Source organism: Piliocolobus tephrosceles, chromosome 20, assembly GCF_002776525.5.
Source record: "Piliocolobus tephrosceles isolate RC106 chromosome 20, ASM277652v3, whole genome shotgun sequence".
Classification (NCBI taxonomy): domain Eukaryota; kingdom Metazoa; phylum Chordata; class Mammalia; order Primates; family Cercopithecidae; genus Piliocolobus; species Piliocolobus tephrosceles.
The window spans coordinates 53,748,434-53,768,376 of NC_045453.1; the positions used below are offsets into that span (position 1 = coordinate 53,748,434).

Sequence of the window (19,943 nt, forward strand, 5' to 3'; positions counted from 1 at the left end):
ATTCCTCAAGGATCTAGAACTAGATGTACCATATGACCCAGCCATCCCACTACTGGGTATATACCCAAAGGATTATAAATTATGCTACTACAAAGACACATGCACACGTATGTTTATTGCGGCACTATTCACAATAGCAAAGACTTGGAATCAACCCAAATGTCCATCAGTGACAGACTGGATTAAGAAAATGTGGCACATATACACCATGGAATACTATGCAGCCATAAAAAAGGATGAGTTTGCGTCCTTTGTAGGGACATGGATGCAGCTGGAAACCATCATTCTTAGCAAACTATCACAAGAAGAGAAAACCAAACACCGCATGTTCTCACTCATAGGTGGGAACTGAACAATGAGCTCACTTGGACTCGGGAAGGGGAACATCACACACTGGGGCCTATCATGGGGAGGGGGGAGGGGGGAGGGATTGCATTGGGGAGTTATACCTGATATAAATGATGAATTGATGGGTGCTGACGAGTTGATGGGTGCAGCACACCAACATGGCACATGTATACATATGTAACAAACCTGCACGTTATGCACATGTACCCTAGAACTTAAAGTATAATAAAAATAAATAAATAAATAAATAAAAAAGAAAAAACATATTCTGCACTAAAGCCACTGTGCAAAAGCAATCATGTGTACTTCTGAAATGATTCTGACCACTGTATTGATTATAAAGAAAAAAAATCTAGTTTTCTATATTAAACCAACAACAAAATAATCACACACTGCTGCTTCTTATAAAGAAGCAAATCCTAAACTAGGCTTTGTAATGTAATGAGGGAACACTGTTAAGGGCTGACTTATGTCTCCTCAACATATGGATGTTGAAGTATTAACCCCCAGTACTTTAGAAGGTAACAGTATTTAGCAATAGTGCTTTAAAGAGGTAACTAAGTTAAATACATTCGTGAAGGTGGGCCTTGATGCAATACAACTTGTTCCCTATTAGAAGACGAAATTAGGAATAGAAACAGAGGAAGGACCACGTGAAGACGCGGGGAAGGCAGCCATCTGTAAGCCGAAGAGAAAGGCCTCCAAAGAAAATAACCCTGCTGGCACCTTTGTCTCAGACTTCCCACTCCCAGAATTGTGAGAAAATAAACTGCTGTTGTTTAAGCTTTAAGCCACTTAGCCTGTGGTACTTTGCTGTGGTTACCAGAGAAGACTGATGCAAGTACCGTGGCATACTTCTCTACATTACGTATAGTGGTCAAGTTTAAGGAAAACTAGACTGAAAAGTGGTCCTTTTGACAAGCATATTTTGTAGGAAAATTCTCGATACTTTGCTGTGTAAAATCTCTATTTTCAAAAGCGAAATCATCCATTTAAGCTGGTACTCTTTTTACTAAGGAATGGTTTTGAAACTTGGCTGAACACTGGAATCTCTTGGGAGCTTTAAAGAAAATATCAGTGTTGCAGCCCCACAGCACACATTTCAATTTAATTGATTGGGGTGTGGCCTGCACATCAGGATTTTAAAAGCTCCCCAAGTGCTTCTCATATCTCTATATTAGTACCCATGATTGAAAACCCTGGCTTAGAGAGCAGTTCACTATGTAGAACGAATTCAAGAATTTAATATCGGATATGTCCACAAGATGGCGCATTATTGCATTTAAAAGAACTGAAATTGAGAAATGTTTCCAAAATGCAACTATGTACCATTGCATGTAGAACAAATTGGATTTATGTTGAAATTACACCAGAGAGGGGCGGTAATAAAAATGAGTCACAATCTTCTGAAAAGACCTTGGTTTGATTAACTCATGGTACTAATTCTGTCTTCAACAACAGGTCCACTCTGGGCCTCCATGAGAATGATCTTGGCTGCCAGGCCTTTCACCTACTATTATCCTTGAACAGAACCGTGACCTTTCCCTTACCTTCTCTACAACCTCTCCAGGTCCTTTAGAACCCTTTGGCAATAAGGTAATAGGACAGATGCTGGCCATTATAAATGATATAGAATCTTGATTCAACCACACACATACTCAGTTCACTGTATTTTACAAATGGACACCATATATACTGAAAAATGTAGGCATTGCCTGAACATGCAAATTTAACTGTTGATAGGAGATACAGCAACCTCTTCTCAAATTTGGGAAATTATACCATCCCATAAAAGACTTAGCATATCTGCGATTTTTTTTAAGTAAAAAGCTTTTAGCCATTACAGAAAATATTCTACATTTTAATAGTAGCTTTAAAAATCTTCTCTTGTTCACTATTGAATGGTCATGATGGTAAGGGGCAGGGAGAAAAGCCAAGAGTTTTAAATACAAATATCTGCCAAGGGAACCATTCCTTAACCACCCCTGAACCCCTGCCAGCATCCTGGTATTTCTGCTACCAAATCTCTGACTAGTTATATAAAGGTTTTTGTTTCCAAGGAAACCACTGACATCTATGGAATTTAATGAACATAAAAAAGGAACTATGCCATATAATTTACATCTAAAGATAAATGTGAATAGCTGTCAAAACCATCACACACACGCGCGCACACACACACACAGATCATTCAGTAAATTTTTAGCCCTATTTTGCTCCATTTAGTAAAGATATAAATAAACACACATTTATAGTAACAGAATGACAAAACAAACCAAAAAGCAAATCAAAAAAAAACTATTGAAGCATGTTAGGTAAATTAAGAAATAGTTGGAACCAAGAATAAGAGTCAAAGTTTGATCTCCTTAGCAATCAGGAGAAAAAAGGAGAAACCTTTGTTTTGTTGTGTAAAGAGTTTCCCTCTTCTTTCCTAAACCTCAAAGATCTATACCAAATTTTATGACTGTGGCTTCACATAATGGTGAAATCTGTACAAAGTCAGAGAAACAGCTTATAATCAGCAATGGGAGACAATAAATAAAGCATTCATTTCAACTCCAGGCCTCATGGATGATTCATTGAAACCACTGTTGTATAACATCCAAATAACAGCTCATTATGAGATTTATATATTGGCATCCAGATTCTATGATGAGCTATTTGAGATTTGACAACCCTTAAATAAATGGCCTAATTTGAATATTAGCAGGAAGTGGTCATGATATAAGGAAAATATTTACAGCATATATAAAAGGGTATCGTTAGTAAAGTTACTAGTGTGCCAAAGTGAAGTCTCAATAAAAAAAAGAAAAGCTAGAAGGAAATTCATCATTTGACCTGAATTCACCATTTGATTCCCTCCACAAAATATATTTTAGGCATCCAGGATATGCATTCTTCTGGTTCTTCTTCCTCCTCACTGGTTGCTCCTTCTCAGTTTCTTCCTCTTTTTTAAAAAAAGTGGTAAAACATACACAATATATAATTTACCATTTTTAAGTGTACAGTTCAGTGGCATTAAGTAGATGCACACTGTTGTGCAACCATCACCACCATCTCTAGAACTTTCTCCTCTTCTCAAACTAAAACTCTGTACCCACTAAACTGTAACTCCCTATTTTATCCTCCCCCAGCCCCAGCAACCACCATGCAACTTTCTATCTCTATGGATTTGACTGTGAATAGCTACCAGCACACCTCTTTTTATTGCACTTTGCTTTATTGTGCTTTGCAGATATTGTGGGGGTTTTTTGTTGTTTGTTTTTACGAATTGAAGGTTTGTGGTATTCCTGAGTCCAGCAAGTCTACTGGTGCCATTTTTACAAAGCATGTGTATGCTTCATGTATCTGTGTCACATTTTGGTAATTCTCAGAATATTTTAATAATTCGTATATCTGTTATGGTGATCTGTGATCAGTGATCTTTGATATTACCATTGTAATTGTTTTGGAGCATCAGGAACTGCATCTATATAAGATGTTGAATTTAATGAATAAATGTTGTGTGTGTACTGACTGCTCCATTGGCCAGCTGTTCCCTTATCTCTCTCCCTCTCCTGGGGCCACCCTTTTCTCGGAGACACAACAGTATTGAAATTAGGCCAGTTAATAACCTTACAATGGCCTCTAAGTGTTCAAATGAAAAGATTCATGCATCTCTCACTTTAAGTCCAAAGCTAGAAATGATTAAGCTGAGTGAGGAAGGCATGTCAAAAGTCAAGATAGGCCAAAAGCTAGGCCACTTGTGCCAAACAGTCAGCCACCCAGTTGTGAATGCAAAGGAAAAGTCCTTGAAGGAAATTAAAATTGCTACTCCAGTGAACACACAAATGATAAGAAAGCAAAGCAAACATACTTCTGATAGGGAGAAAGTTTGAGCCATCTGGATAGAAGATCAAACCAGCCCCAATGTTCCCTTAAGCCAAAATCTAACCCACAGCAAGGCCCTAACTCTCTTCCTACGACAACTGAGAGAGGCTAGGAAGCTGCAAAAGAAAAGTATGAAGCTGGCAGTGGTTGGTTCATGAGGTTTAAAGAAGGAAGCCTTCTCCATACCATACAAGTGCAGGGTGAAGCAGGAAGTGCTGATGGAGAAGCTACGGCAAGTTACCCGGATCTAGCTGAGATCACTGATGAAGGTGGCTACACCAAGCAACAGGTTTTCAATGTAGACAAAACAGCCTTCTGTTGGAAGATGATGCCATCGAGTACCTTCATCTTGAGAAGTCAATGCCTGCCTGATTTCAAAGCTGCAAAGGACAGGCTGACTCTCTTATTAGGCATTAAGGCAGTTAGTAACGTTAAGTGGGAGCCAATGCTCATTGACCGTTCTGGAAATCCTAGGGCCCTTAAGACTTATGCTAAATCTATTCCACGTGTGCTCTATAAATAGAACAACAAAGTCTGATAACAGCATATCTGTTTACAGCATAGTATACTAAATACCTTAAGCTTACTGTTGAGACCTAATGCTGAGAAAAGATTCCTTTCAAAATATTAATGCTCAGTGACAATGCACCTGGTCACTCAAGAGCTCTGATGGCAATATACAAGGAGATTAATGTTGTTTTATACCGGCTAACACATCCATTCTGTAGCCCATGGATCAATAAATTTGACTTTCAAATCTTATTATTCAGGAAATACTTTAGGTAAGGCTACACTGCTATAGATAGGGATGTTTCAGATGTATGTGGCCTAAGTAAATTGAAAACCTTAATTCACCATTCTAGATGCCATTAAGAACATTCATGACTCATAGGAGGAGGTCAAAATATCAACATTAAGAGGAGTTTGGAAGAAGCTGTTTCTAGTCTTCATGGACGCCTTTACTTCAATGGAGAAAGTCACTGTAGTTGTTGTAGAAATTGCTAGAATACAAGAATTAATATTAGAACCTAAAGATGTGACTGCTTTCCTGCAATCTTATAATAAAACTTGAACGGGGAGGTAGGGCCAAGATGGCCAACTAGGAGCAGCAGCCATCAGAGGCTCCATCGAAAAGAACCATAATAGTGTGTGAATCCTCCACCAGCAATCAGAATATCCAGGTTCTCTCATCAGAACTGACTAGGCAGCTGGCATGATCCATGGAGAGGAAGGAAGAGCAGTGTGGTGTGGCAGTCCACCTGAGAGCCACATGGGACAGGGGAGCCCTCACCTCCCAGCCGAGGGAGGCAGTGAGTGAATGTGCTACCCAGCTGTGGAAACCACGCTTTTTCCACAGAACTGTGCAACCCATGGATTGGAAGATCCCCCTCGTGAACCCACGCCACTGGGGCCTAGGGTCCCAACCCCAGAGCTGTGCAGATTCTCAACAGCCTCTTAGCTGGAATCTGCTTAAGCTGCCAAGTTCCCGGGGGAGGGGCCACCAGCACCACAGCTGTGGCTGCCTGCTGTCTAAGCCATTTGAACTCCTTAGAGGAGGGGCAGCAGCCAGCACTGGGACTCATAACTGCCTGTCATGCTAAGCTCCCTGGGTGGGGGAAGGGTGGCATCCATCTCTACAGCTCCAGGCCACACTTTTCCCCTCCTGGGACCAGGGAGGCTGGGCAGCTTGGTCCCAAGAGATTCCCCCACAGCCCAACACACCAGTTGTGGCTGACTGCAGTCAGAGTGCCTCTTCAGGCCTAACCCTGACTCATCCTGTCTCACTCGATGGGACCTCCTTGCAGGAACTCCAACTCAGCCAGAGGCTCAGGGAAAGAACGGTGATTTTCCTGGGCCTGAGCCCCAGGGAGAGGGGTGACCGCAGTTTCTGTGGACCAGCAGACTTAGCCTTTCATCCTGGTAGTTCTGAGGAATCCAGGCAACCCAGATGAGTGGATTTCCCCCCAGCGAAGCACATCCCCTACACCAAGGGATAGTCAAAGTGCTTCGTTAAATGGATCCTGTTCCCTATGCCACCCAGCTGGGTAAGACCCTCTAACAGGGTTGTCAGATACCCTACACAGGAGCAATCCTACTCGCATCAGGTTGGTGCCCCTTGAGGTCAGAGATGCCAGAAGAAGGAGCAGGCACCCATCTTTGCTGTTCTCCAGCTTCCTTGAGTAACATCTCCCGGTGCGAGAGCAAACCAGATGAATAGGGCTTGAAGTGAACCCCCAGCAAACTGCAGCAGCCCTATAGAAGAGGGACCTGACCATTGAAAGAAAAACAAACAAACAGAAAGCAACGACAACAGCATCAACAACAAAAATTCCCCACAAAACCCCATCCAAGGGTCAGCAGCCTCAAAGATCAAAACTAGACAAACTCATAAAGATGAGAAAGAATCAATAAAAAACACTGAAAACCCAAAATGCCAGAGTGCCTCTTCTTCTCCAAAGGATCTCAGTGCCTCTCCAGCAAGGATGCAGAACTGGACAGAGGATGAGATGGATGAATCGACAGAAGCAGGCTTCAGAAGATGGATAATAAAAAACTCCACTGAGCTAAAGGAGCATGTTCTAACAATGCAAAGAAGCTAAGAACCTTGATAAAAGGTTAGAGGAGCTGCTAACTAGAAAACCAGTTTAGAGAGGAACATAAATGACCTGATGGAGCTGAAAAATACAGCACGAGAACTTTGTGAGGCATGCACAAGTATCAATAGCTAAATCAACCAAATGGAAGAAAGGATATCAGAGTTTGAAGACCACCTTGCTGAAATAAGGCATGCAGACAAGATTAGAGAAAAAAAATGAAAAGGAACAAACAAAGCCTCCACGAAATACAGGACTATGTAAAAAGACTGAACCTACAATTGAATACAGTACCTGACAGGGACAAGAAGAATGAAAACAAGCTGGAAAACATACTTCAGGATATTATCCAGGGGAACTTCCCCAACCTAGCAAAACAGGCCAACATGCAAATTCAGGAAATACAGAGAACACCGTTAAGATACTCCACAAGAACATCAACCCCAAGACACACAATTTTCAGATTCTCCAAAGTCAAAATGAAGGAAAAAATGTTAAGAGCAGTCAGAGAGAAAGGCCAGGTCACCTACAAAGTGAAGCCCATCAGACCAAGAGCAGACCTCTCAGCAGAAACCCTACAAGCCAGAAGACAGTGGGGGCCAATATTCAACATTCTTAAACAAAAGACTTTTCAACCCAGAATTTCATATCCAGCCAAACTGAGCTTCGTAAACAAAGGAGAAATAAAAGCCTTTCCAGACAAGCAAATACTGAGGGATTTTGTCACCACCAGGCCTCACTTGCAAGAGTTCCTAAAGGAAGCACTAAATATGGAAAGGAAAAACCGGTACCAGCCATTGCAAAAAAACACCAAAATATAAAGACCAATGACACTATGAAGAAACTGCATCAACTAGTATGCAAAATAACCAGATAGCATAAAGATGACAGGATCAAATTCCCATGTAACCATACTAACCTTAAATATAAATGGGCTAGATGTTCCAATTAAAAGACACAAACCAGCAAATTGGATAAAGAGTCAAGACACATCAGTATGCTGTATTCAGGAGACCCACCTCACATGCAAAGACACACATAGGCTCAAAATAAAGTGATGCAGGAAAATTTACCAAGCAAATGGGAAGCAAAAAGAGAAAAAAAGCAGGGGTTGTATTCCTAGTGTCTGACTAAACAGACTTTAAACCAACAAAGACAAAAAAGAAGGGCATTACATAATGATAAAGGGATCAATTCAACAAGAAGAACTAACTATCCTAAGTATATATGCACCAAGTACAGAAGCATCCAGGTTCATAAAACATGTTCTTAGAGACCTACAAAGAGACTTAGATTCCCACACAATAGTTGTAGGAGACTTTAACATCCCACTGTCAATATTAGACAGATCAATGAGACAGAAAATTAACAAGTATATTCAGGACTTGAACTCAGCTCTGGATCAACTGGACCTAATTGACATCTACAGAACTCTCTATCCCAAATCAACAGAATATACATTCTTCTCAGTGCCATATGGCATTCACTCTAAAATCAATTACGTAATTGGAAGTAAAACACTCCTCAGCAAATGCAAAAGTACTGAAATCATAATAGTCTCTCAGACCACAGTGCAATCAAATTAGAACTCAGGATTAAGAAACTCACTCAAGGCCAGGAGCAGTGGCTCACGCCTGTAATCCCAGCACTTTGGGAGGTTGAGGCGGGTGGATCGTGAGGTCAGGAGATTGAGACCATCCTGGCTAACACGGGGAAACCCCGTCTCTACTAAAAATACAAAAATTAGCCAGGCACGGTGGCGGGTGCCTGTAGTCCCAGCTACTTGGGAGGCTGAGGCAGGATAATGATGTGAACCCAGGAGGCGGAGCTTGCAGTGAGCCGAGATTGCACCCCACTGCACTCCAGCCTGGGTGGCAGAGTGAGACTGTCTCAATAAGAAAGAGAGAAAGAGAGAAAGAAAGAAAGAAGGAAGGAAGGAAGGAAGGAAGGAAGGAAGGAAGGAAGGAAGGAAGGAAGGAAGGAAGGAAAGGAAAGGAAAGGGAGGGAAAGAAAGGAAGAAAGAAAGAAAGAAGGAAGGAAGGAAGGAAAGGGAAGGGAAGGAAGGGAAAGAAAGGAAGAAAGAAAGAAAGAAGGAAGGAAAGAAAGAAAGAAAGAAACTCATGCAAAACCACAGAAATACATGGAAATTGAACAACCTGCTCCTGAATGATGCCTGCGTACATAATGAACTTAAGGCAGAAATCAAGAAGTTATTTGAAACCAACAAGAACAAAAAGACAATATCTCAGAATCTCTGGGACACAGCTAGAGCAGTGTTAAGAGGGAAATTTATAGCACTAAGTACCTGCATCAGAAAGCTAGAAAGATCTCACACTGACACCCTAACATCACAATTAAAAGAGTTAGAGAAGCAAGAGCAAACGAATCCAAAAGCTAGCAGAAGACAAGACATAAATAAGATCAGGGCAGACCTGAAGGAGATGAGACACGAAAAACTCTCCAAAAAAAATCAATGAATCCAGGAGCTTTTTTTTGTTCCCTCCTGAAAAAATTAACAAAATAGATAAGACTGCTGGCTAGACTAATAAAGAAGAAAAGATAGAAGAACCAGATGGACACACTAAAAAATGATAAAGGGGATATCACCACTGACCCCACAGAAATACAAACTACCATCAGATAATCCTATAAACACCTCTATGCAAATAAACTAGAAAATCTAGAAGAAATGAATAAATTCCTGGACACATACACTCTCCCAAGACTAAACCAGGAAGAAGTCAAATCCATGAATAGACCAATAACAAGTTCTGAAATTGAGGCAGTAATTAATAGCCTACCAACCAAAAAAAGCCCAGGACCAGATGGATTCATAGCTGAATTCTACCAGAGGTACAAAGAGGAGCTGGTACCATTCCTTCTGAAACTGTTCCAAACAAATGAAAAGGAGGGACTCCTCCCTAACTCATTTTATGAAGCCAGCATCATCCTGATACCAAAACCTGTCAGAGACAAAACAACACAACAACAACAACAACAACAAAAACTTCAGGCCAATAACCCTGATGAACATTGATGCAAAAATCCTCAATAAAATACGGCAAACTGAATCCAGCAGCACATCAAAAAACGTATCCACCAGGATCAAGACAGCTTCATCTCTGGTATGGAAGGCTGGTTCAACATATGCAAATCAATACATGTAATCCATCACATAAACAGAACCAAAGACAAAAACCACATGATTATCTCAATAGATGCAGAAAAGGTCTTTGACAAAATTCAACATCATTCCATGCTAAAAACTCTCAATAAACTAGGCATTGATAGAGCATATCTCAAAATAATAAGAGCTATTTATGAAAAAGCCATAGCCAATATCATAGTGAATGGGAAAAAACTGGAAGCATTCCTTTTGAAAAACAGTACAAGACAAGGATGGCCTCTTTCGCCACTCCTATTCAACCTAGTATTGGAAGTTCTGACCAGGGCGATCAGGCAAGAGAAAGAAATAAGGGGCATTCAAATAGGAAGAGAGAAGTCAACTTGTCTCTGTCTGCAGGTGACATGATTCTATATTTAGAAAACCACATCATCTCAACCCCAATATTCCTTAAGCTGATAAGCAAGTTTAGCCAAGTCTCAGGATACAAAATCAGTGTGCAAAAATCACAAGCATTCCTTTACACCAACAATAGACAAGCAGAGAACCAAATCATGAATGAACTCTCATTCACAACTGCTACAAAGAGAATAAAATACCTAGGAATACAGCTAACAAGGGATGTGAAGGATCTTGTCAAGAACTACAAACCACTACTCAAGGAAATAAGAGAGGACCCAAACAAATGGAAAAAGATTCCATCATCATGGATAGGAAGAACCAATATAATGAAAATGGCCATACTGCCCAAAATAATTTATAGATTCAATGCTATTCCCATCAAACTACTATTGACATTCTTCACAGAATTAGAAAAAACTACTCTAAATTTCATATGGAATCAAAGAAGACCTTGTATAGCCAAGACAATCCTGAGCAAAAAGAACAAAGCTGGAGGCATCACACTGGCTGACTTCAAACTATACTACAAGGCTACGGTAACCAAAACAGTATGGTACTAGTACCAAAACAGACATACAGAATGAATGGAATAGAACAGAGACCTCAGAAATAACACCACACATCTTCAACCATCTGATCTTCAACAAAGCTAACAAAAACAAGCAATGGGGAAAGGATCTCCTACTAAATAAATGATGCTGGGAAAACTGGCTAGCCATATGCAGGAGACTGAAACTGGATTCCTTCCTTCCACCTTATACAAAATTAACTCAAGATGGATTAAAGACTTAAATGTAAAACCCAAAACCATAAAAATCCCTGGAAGATAACCTAGGCAATACCATTCAGGACATAGGTATGTGCCAAGACTTCATGACAAAAATGCCAAAAGCAATTGCAACAAAAGCCAAACTTGACAAATGGGATCTAACTAAAGAGCTTCTGTACAGCAAAAGAAACTATCATCAGAGTGAACAGGCAACCTACAGAATTGGAGAAAATTTTTACAATCAACCTATCTGACAAAGGTCTAATATCCAGAATTTACAAGGAACTTAAACAAATTTACAAGAAAAAAAAAAGAAAACAAATACCACCATCAAAAAGTGGGCAAAGGCTAAGGACAGACACTTCCCAAAAGAAGACATTTATGTGGCCAAGAAACATATGAAAAAAAGCTCAACATCACGGATTATTAGAGAAATGCAAATCAAAACCACAGTAAGATACCATCTCATGCCAGTCAGAATTGTGATTATTAAAAAGTCAAGAAACAACAGATGCTGGTGAGGCTGTGGAGAAATAGGAATGCTTTTACACTGTTGGTGGGAATGTAAATTAGTTCAACCATCGTGGAAGACAGTATGTTGATTCCTCATGGATCTAGAACCAGAAACACCGTTTGACCCAACAATTCCATTACTAGGTATATACCCAAAGGCATAAAAGTCATTCTACTACAAAGACGCATGCACACATACGTTTACTGCAGCACTATTTACAATATCAAAGTCATGGAACCAACCCAAACACCCATCAATGATAGACTGGATAAAGAAAATGTGGTACATATAAACTATGGAATACTATGCAGCCGTAAAAAGTAATGACATAATGTCTTTTGCAGGGACATGGATGAAACTGGAAGCCATTATCCTCAGCAAACTAACACAGAAACAGAAAACCAAACACTGCATGTTCTCACTCATAAGTGGGAGTTGAACAATGAGAACATATGGACACAGGGAGGTGAATATCACAAACCAGGGCCTGTTGGGGAGTAGGCGGTGATGGGAGGGAACTTACAGGACAAGTCAATAGATGCAGCAAACCTCCATGACACAAGTATGCCTATGTAACAAACCTGCATTCTGCACGTGTATCCGAGAACTTAAAGTAAAATTAAAAACATAAAATAAAATAAGAAATAAACATAAATAAATAAAAACTCGAACAGACAAGGAGTTACTTTTATGAATGAGCAAAGAAAGTGGTTTCTTGAAATGGAATCTACTTCTGGTGAAGATGCACTGAACACTGTTGAAATGACAACAAAAGATTTAGAATATTACATAAACTTAGTTTTTAAAACAGAAGCAGGGTTTCAGAGGATTGACTCCAGTTTTGAAAGTAGTTCTACTGTGGGTAAAATATCAAACAGGATTTCATGCTACAGAAAAATCTTTCATGCAATGATGAGTCAGTTGATGTTGCAAACTTCATTGTTGTCTTATTTTAAGAAATTGTCACCACTACCCTAATCTTCAGCAACCACTACCCTGAACGGCCAGCAGCCTTTGATATCGAGGCAAGACCCTCTGTGACTTGCTGAAGACTCAGATGATCATTAGCATGTTTTAGCAATAAAATATTTTTAATTTAATTTTAAAATTATGTCTAAAAATAACTGATTTTTAAGACACAAAGCTATTGTACATATAATGGACTACAGTATAGTATAATCATGACTTTTATATGCAGTGGGAAAAAAAACTGTATATTACTTATGTTTTTTCAATATTCAGTATATTGTGGTGGTCTGGAACCGAATTTGCAATGCTGCTGCAGTATGCCTGTACCTCATATAGGAACAGAGTCATACTATATTTGTCCTTTTATGTCTGGCTTATTTCACTCAGCATAATATCTTCAAGGTTCCTTCAGGTTGTAGCATGTGTCAAAATTTTATTCTGTTTTAGGGCTAAGCAATATTCCATTGTAAGTATATGCAACATTTTGTGTAAACACTCATCCATTGATAGACACAAGTGTCTGTTCAAGTTCCTGCCTTCTATGCTTTTAGGTATAGTCCATTCTCAGTCTCTTTTGCTGTTTCCTCCAAGTCTCCTCAAAGTCTAAATCCTGGCAATCCCATGTCTCAGATCTCAAACCTCTTTCTTTTACACCTATATTCCTTAAGAGACCTCACCCAGGCTTTGAGCCTCAAATGCCCACATTTATATCTCCAGGGCCAACACCTTCCCTGAGCTTCAGACTTGTGTCTAACTGTCCTGACATTATCAAGTAAAATTCTAGCAGGCATCTCAACATTTAAATATCCAAAACCAAATTCTGGATTTTTTTCTGTTTAAATATGCTCTTCCTTCCCTCTTATCTGAGTACATAGCAACCCAATTCTCCCAATTTTCTGGGCCAACACCCTAATAGTTGTTCTAGAATCTTTTCTTTTGCTCATACTTCACATCCAATACATTACCAAACCCTGTGTCTCTATCTTAAAACATATTCAGATTCTGTCATTTTGTTCACCACCTCTCCAGCTACCCCCTCAGGCAAAAGTCACCATCATCACCTCAGGATATCTGCAGCAGCCATTTCATTGGTCTGCTCACTTCTTCTTTTCTCTTTTGTAGTTTACTCCCAACAGCCACCAGTGGAACTTTCAGAAGCTCAGATCTTGTCACTCCTCTGCTCAGAACTTTCAGATGCCTTCCATCTTCCATCAGAAGAAAAGCCCAAGCCATTTTCGTGGCCTACAAGGTCTGAACTCTACTGTAGCCACATTGGCCTTCTTCTATTCCTGAAACATGCTTTGCTCTTGCTGTATTCCCGGCAAAGAGGAATGTTCTCCCTCTCTAAATACATGTCTCTACTCATATAACTGCATCCTATCAAGGAACCTTTCTCCACTATGGCTCTGTAAAGCAGCAGACGCCTTCCCAGCACTCATTGTCTCGGATCTCTGATCCTGCTTTATGTTTCTCACTGAGGCTTATGTTTCCCCTACCCCATGAGGTGCTGGAACCTGCTGATAGGTCTACTGGCCATGGTGTGTACTGCTTTCCAACTCTTCATTCAATGACATCAGGTTGATAGCTTGAAATTTGCCTCCATGGAAATAGTTACCTGAAGGAAGTCAGCCAACACAGCAAATCAGGGATTTCTTTTCTTTTTTCCTTTTTCTTTTTCTTTTTTCTTTCTTTCTTTTTTTTTTTTTTGAAACAGAGTCTCGCTCTGTTGCCCAGGCTGGAGTGCAGTGGTGTGATCTCGGCTCACTGCAAGCTCCGCCTCCTGGGTTCACGCCATTGTTCTGCCTCAGCCTCCCGAGTAGCTGGGACTATAGGTGCCCGCCACCTCGCCTGGCTAATTTTTTGTATTTTTAACAGAGACAGGGTTTTACCGTGTTGGCCAGGATGGTCTCGATCTCCTGACCTCGTGATCCGCCCGCCTCGGCCTCCGAAAGTGCTGGGATTACAAGTGTGAGCCACTATGCCTGGCAGATTTCTTTTTTTCAGACCTAGTTTAAAACTACCACCACTTCCTCACTCTTAAATAAAATGCTATATGGTGGCATAGCTGTTTGTCTTTTTGTTCACTGCTGTTTTCCAGCGCCTGTAACAGTACCTGGCAGAAACAGTCACTCAATGACTTCTGTCTAATCAATAAAGAATGAAGTAAAAAAGCTATCATGTTTATATAGAGATTAGGAAAGAAAGCCTAATCAATTTTTAAAATTTGATTTTACTGTACTCTACCTTACGTGATTCTGATGATACTATGTACCACCTAGAATTTAACTGTGGCCTAGATATTTACAAAGAATCTACATTAAAATTAACATTACATATCTGACATAACTGCCCTTTACTAATAGAATAAACTAGTTGTCAGATCTGCATGACAAGCAGTTTATTTTGTATAACTATAAAAATATTTTTCAATGACATTGCTGCATGCATCTTGAGAGCTGGAAGTTGGCAGCACACAGTTTTCATGTACTAAAGTTGGGAGAGCCTCTGTGACCGTGAGGTCACTTCCTGTGGTGTCCAAAAGCAATCCTAGAACGCTTTTAAGAAGCCACACATAAAGAAGCTTGACACAAGTGTTTAATCCTTTTTGTTGGCATAGCACCTTACCTTGGCTAGAGTGTGACCTTTTTTTTTTTTTTTTGGTTCACTTGGTTTGTATGACGAAGGTAAGAAGTTTCAGGTTATGTAAACTTACTCAACATTAGTTTTCAAATCTGTAAGGTGGAAAGCCATGAGTGTTTAACTTCTCAATTTAAAAGCTGGAATCAAGGGCTAATGGAACTTACATACCTAAAACCACGTATCCCATGCCCCATTTCACAGATGAGGAAGTAGAGGTGCCGGCAGGCAGCACAACTTCCTTACGCCTGTTAATGGTAAAGCTGGCACTTGAACCCACATCTCCACTTTCCCCACTTTTCCATACCCCTAAGCACTCAATACATGCTGAGAATCATGAGGATGAAGAAATGATCTTGTTCAGCATCACTTTTAAAACTTCTCCAACATGTATCGCCCACAGTAAAAATTACACTTTATGCTGTGACTCAGAACATACAGTCACATACATGAAGAAAGTTTCACAAAACCACTTGCTCTGTACAAGACAAGTTTATTTTCCACTCTCATCAAGTTTATTTTATTTTATGAAAGCTGCACATGAGCCACTGAATGGATCCGATGGGTCAGGCACTGCTAATAGATCAGAGGCCGCAGTGATAAACACTCTTTTTAAAAGTAAAGATCTTTTTGAAGTGACGATCCAGAAAGTACATATATAAGCACAGACAAGATATATATATACCACAGCATCTTGCCCTTACGTGTGCTTCACAAAACCAGGGAGGGCGGGAAGGAGGGAGAGAGAGAGCAAGAAAAAAAGTAAGCACCTTTTAGATTTCAAAGGATACTGTGTTTCTTTTCTTTTGGTTATTACATTTGGATAAAGATCTCCCAAGTTCTCTCTAATGTGAAATTTTAAAACTGGCAACTTGAACAAAGGTTATATACAGAAAAGAAGATCTGGAATTGCATGAATTGTGTTGGGTATTGACATTTAAATTCATAAACAGGGTAACACATGGAAGCTTTTCCATTTCCTATAAATGTTATTTCAAATTACAGCAGGCACAAAAAACAGTTCATTTTCAACCAGATCTTGAATTTTTATGTAATGAGATTCTGTAAAAAACAAAAATAATATGAATATAGACATAAATATTTGTGGGGTGCCTGGGTATTTTGATAAATATCTGCTTCACAAATGTTCTTCCTTCCTTTATGGTCTATAAGCCCCCGCAGAAAGTCTTGCACTCAATCTGTCCTTTTGTTACATTGCCTTTCTGTCCTAAGTTTCCAGGCTTTCTTCACTTTATCCTGATATCTTTATACTTGTAATATTTTAAGTCCTGCTGCTGCTTTTGTTCTAACCAACTCAATGGTCTAGTTTTCCTCTTGCAGGCCATACACCTTCTGCTACATGGTAGTTATACTGTAATCATGATGCAATTCTCTGACGGGCAGCTAGTCTCTCTTTTGGGCCACCCCATATGACACTGTTAGGTGGGCAGGCCAGGAGCTGCCAAGGGTGGTGTGCAGAGGGTAGCATCCAAGGGGAAACCGAAGATGGAAAAGGACCCGGTATTAGTCCATTCTCACACTGCTATAAAGAACTTCCCGAGATGGTAGTTTATGAAACAAAGAAGTTTAACTGACTCACAGTTTTGTATGGCTGAGGAGGCCTCAGGAAACTTACAGTCATGGTGGAGGATGACGGGGAGGCGGGCACCTTCTTCACAAGGAAGCAGGCGAGAGAGTGAACTCAGGAGGAACTACCAAACACTTATAAAAGCATCAGATCTCGTGAGAACTCACTCACTATCACGAGAACAGCATAGGAACTGCCCCCCATGATTCAATTACCTTCACCTGGACTCTTCCTCGACACATGGGGATGATGGGAATTTACAATTCAAGATGAGATTTTGGGTGGGGACACAGCCAAGCCGTATCAGAACCCCTTCCAGAACCTTGGATGGCATACTGATGAAGAAAAAGAGGCACCTAGTCCTTGGTGACATTAACTGAGCAGTGGAATGAAACTTCACCTAAAACTGGCAATTCCACTGAAATTTTCAATACATTCCAGTCATTTTCAATAAATTATCTTTTTATTTATCCAATTTGAGCTGAGGTTTTCTCTGGAAATTTGAAGATTTTAAACTGATAGTAATAGCAACTTCTTTCTTGCCTGTCAATCCACAACCCCCTTTGAGATAAGCCCCTCCTCTGATCCCTCTTGCTGACATAAACTTTTCCAAATTAAGTGAGTGAAACGAAAAGTGGCATTCTACAATTCTGACTTGAATTTTTTAGTGATAACAAAAACAACAATGTTACTACCAACAATATTCGCTAATATTTAGTAAGTATTTATTATACACCAATGGTAAGTTAAGGCAGTGGTGCTCAAATTTTGCTGCAAATTTGTTTTTCAAATCCATCATGCCCACACCACACCTGTATCAATTTGATTCTTATGGTACCAGCATTTCTGGAGGCGGAAAACACACATCAGCATTTCTGAAAGTTTCCCAGGTAACTCCACGAGCAGTTAAATTTGAGAACTCCTGTGCTAAAGGTTTCCTAATGAATTATTTCATTTAATCCTTATAGCAACCATTTCAAGTACTTATTACTATCATTATCATCACTATTTAGCCAACGAGGAAGAAGTTGGAGTCTCAGGAAAGCCACACAAGTAATATTTAATAGAACCAGGCTTTGAAAATACTAAAGGAGAGTGAGGTTCTCGAACATCAGCAAGGAATAGGAGGGGAAAAAGGGAAGTCAGGAGCACAGGTAATCTGAAGAGAAAGCAATCAATCCCTCCAAGAAAGAGTTGATGGAGAAAAGCTGTCAAAGTCAGAGTATTCTGAGTGTCAAAAACCCATCCTCACGAGAAGCATTTTAGGATCTAACAGTGGTTTATCAGCCGAGCACAGTACAGGCGCTACTTCTGTTCATTTGTCACTGTTCAGTAGACATTTATCAAACTACATCCATAAACGAAACACTTAACTGATAAGCAAGCTGTGTACTGCAATAAAAGAGACAGATCCAAGCCTGAAAGAAACCCTCCATGTGGCAGCAGAATTCACTTTGACTCCCAATGCCTGGAGACAAAGGGGGCTCTGAAGCAGTGTCGGCAACTGTCTTTAACTAATATCGATATTGAAATTGCAAGTTAGGCCAATAAACTTAGGTTCAAAGACAAATTTCATAGCCACATTATCAATGTAGTTCTTGGAGCTAACAGGCTTATATGAAATTTGGCTGAAATGTTGTTGGTGGAAGAAGAAAAAATATTCTTTCCCATACTAAAAACTGTGAGCAATTTTGAATCATCAACAAAGCATTAATTATGGTAAGTCTGATACAAAACTGAGAGGCTAAACTATTGAAATTCCATGTTACTAAGGAGATAAATGTAAATAACAGACTAGTTTCATATGAAACACTTATAGAAGCCTTCCTGAATACAGTTCTAATTTTTCTTTCTAAAAATCTTTGTGTTTTACATTTTACCATAGATCACTTTAACCCTTTCAGCAAAAACTAAATAAAATAAAAAAATTAAAAAGCATAGCAGCCGTGTGTTTGCTGTGTCATAGAATTTGCTGGCACCTACTGCCTTTTTATGCCTCTGAAGAATAATTATTCCAGGTGACTTTTTTGTCTTGCATCTCCAAAGCAACAGATCATTTTAATGTCAGAGAAAGAATTTTGACTTTTAAAAGATAAAACAAAAGTTGTGGGAAGACACTCAAATAGAAAAGAGCTGGTTTTATATCAATTATGGAAAGAGGCATTGAGCTCCTAAATGGCAACTGTACTTCTGTGTCTGCCAATACCCTCTCTGCCAGAAATGAAGTATGTAAAGTACTAAATTTTAAATAAAATGAAGAATAGTTTTAGCTTTGATGGCAAGTCAACATATCCTGCTACTATATCCTACCAGATCATCTAAGCTTAAAAAAATTATGTTCTTCGTCCAATATTTAAAAAGAATCTTCAAAAAATAGACTGAAAACACTTCTTTGGATATTTCTTCAGTTAAGATTTTCAAACCAAAACAAATGACACTGCACACAATTCATCCCAAAGTATGCTGGTCTTTACTAGTAACATTTGCAGAATTAAGACCATATACCTTTTGACATGGTGGATGGAATCATTTCAGTTGCAGAGCATTTCAATATGGGAGTTCTATTCATCATGTCTAATGGTTAGTTCCCATATGTTTATGAGGTTGAAAGATTTTTTTCAAATAATTTCAAGTACTTTTTAATCATTTAGAATTACCCAGTAACCTGGGCATTGTTGTTGTTGTTTTTTCAAACAAAGGCAAAATAGAGGACACAAAGCAAGCCCTTATGTCCAAGAGCCCACATATTTGTTCATTGTTCCCATCGTTTAATAAAAGTGAAAGTGTTTAAGGCATACTGGCTATTGTGTTTTACAACATCTACAACATGGAAACTTTTAATTGGGGCAATTAATTGATATGGTGACACAGCTAAACAATCAAGGCAGCATCTGGTGCATGCACAACACTCAGCCTCCTACCTTGGGAGCTTTGGCATGTCTCCCACATCTGGCATCTTTGACAAGGCTGAGATCCAGTAGCTCCGTCTCCTGGAAGGCAAAAATGTGAAATCATTAAACAACCACACAGATCTTTCCTCTTTGTTTTATGTTATTGATATCACTTAAAAATTATCTTGAGACTTGACTGAAGACTTCTCTGCAGTTGGGATATTTCTTTCCTCTTAT

General features: G+C 39.5%; 1 protein-coding gene across 2 annotated transcripts in view; it reads right to left on the reverse strand.

The window, feature by feature from the left end:
- The window catches only part of PLCB1 (phospholipase C beta 1), a 784,598-nt gene that overhangs the window by 500,038 nt on the left and 264,617 nt on the right, over positions 1-19,943 (reverse strand). For both annotated transcript variants that reach the window (XM_023217869.2, XM_023217868.2), the window contains exon 3: positions 19,737-19,805. In XM_023217869.2, the coding sequence (XP_023073637.1) occupies positions 19,737-19,805 (69 nt within the window). The remainder of the gene's footprint in view (positions 1-19,736; positions 19,806-19,943) is intronic.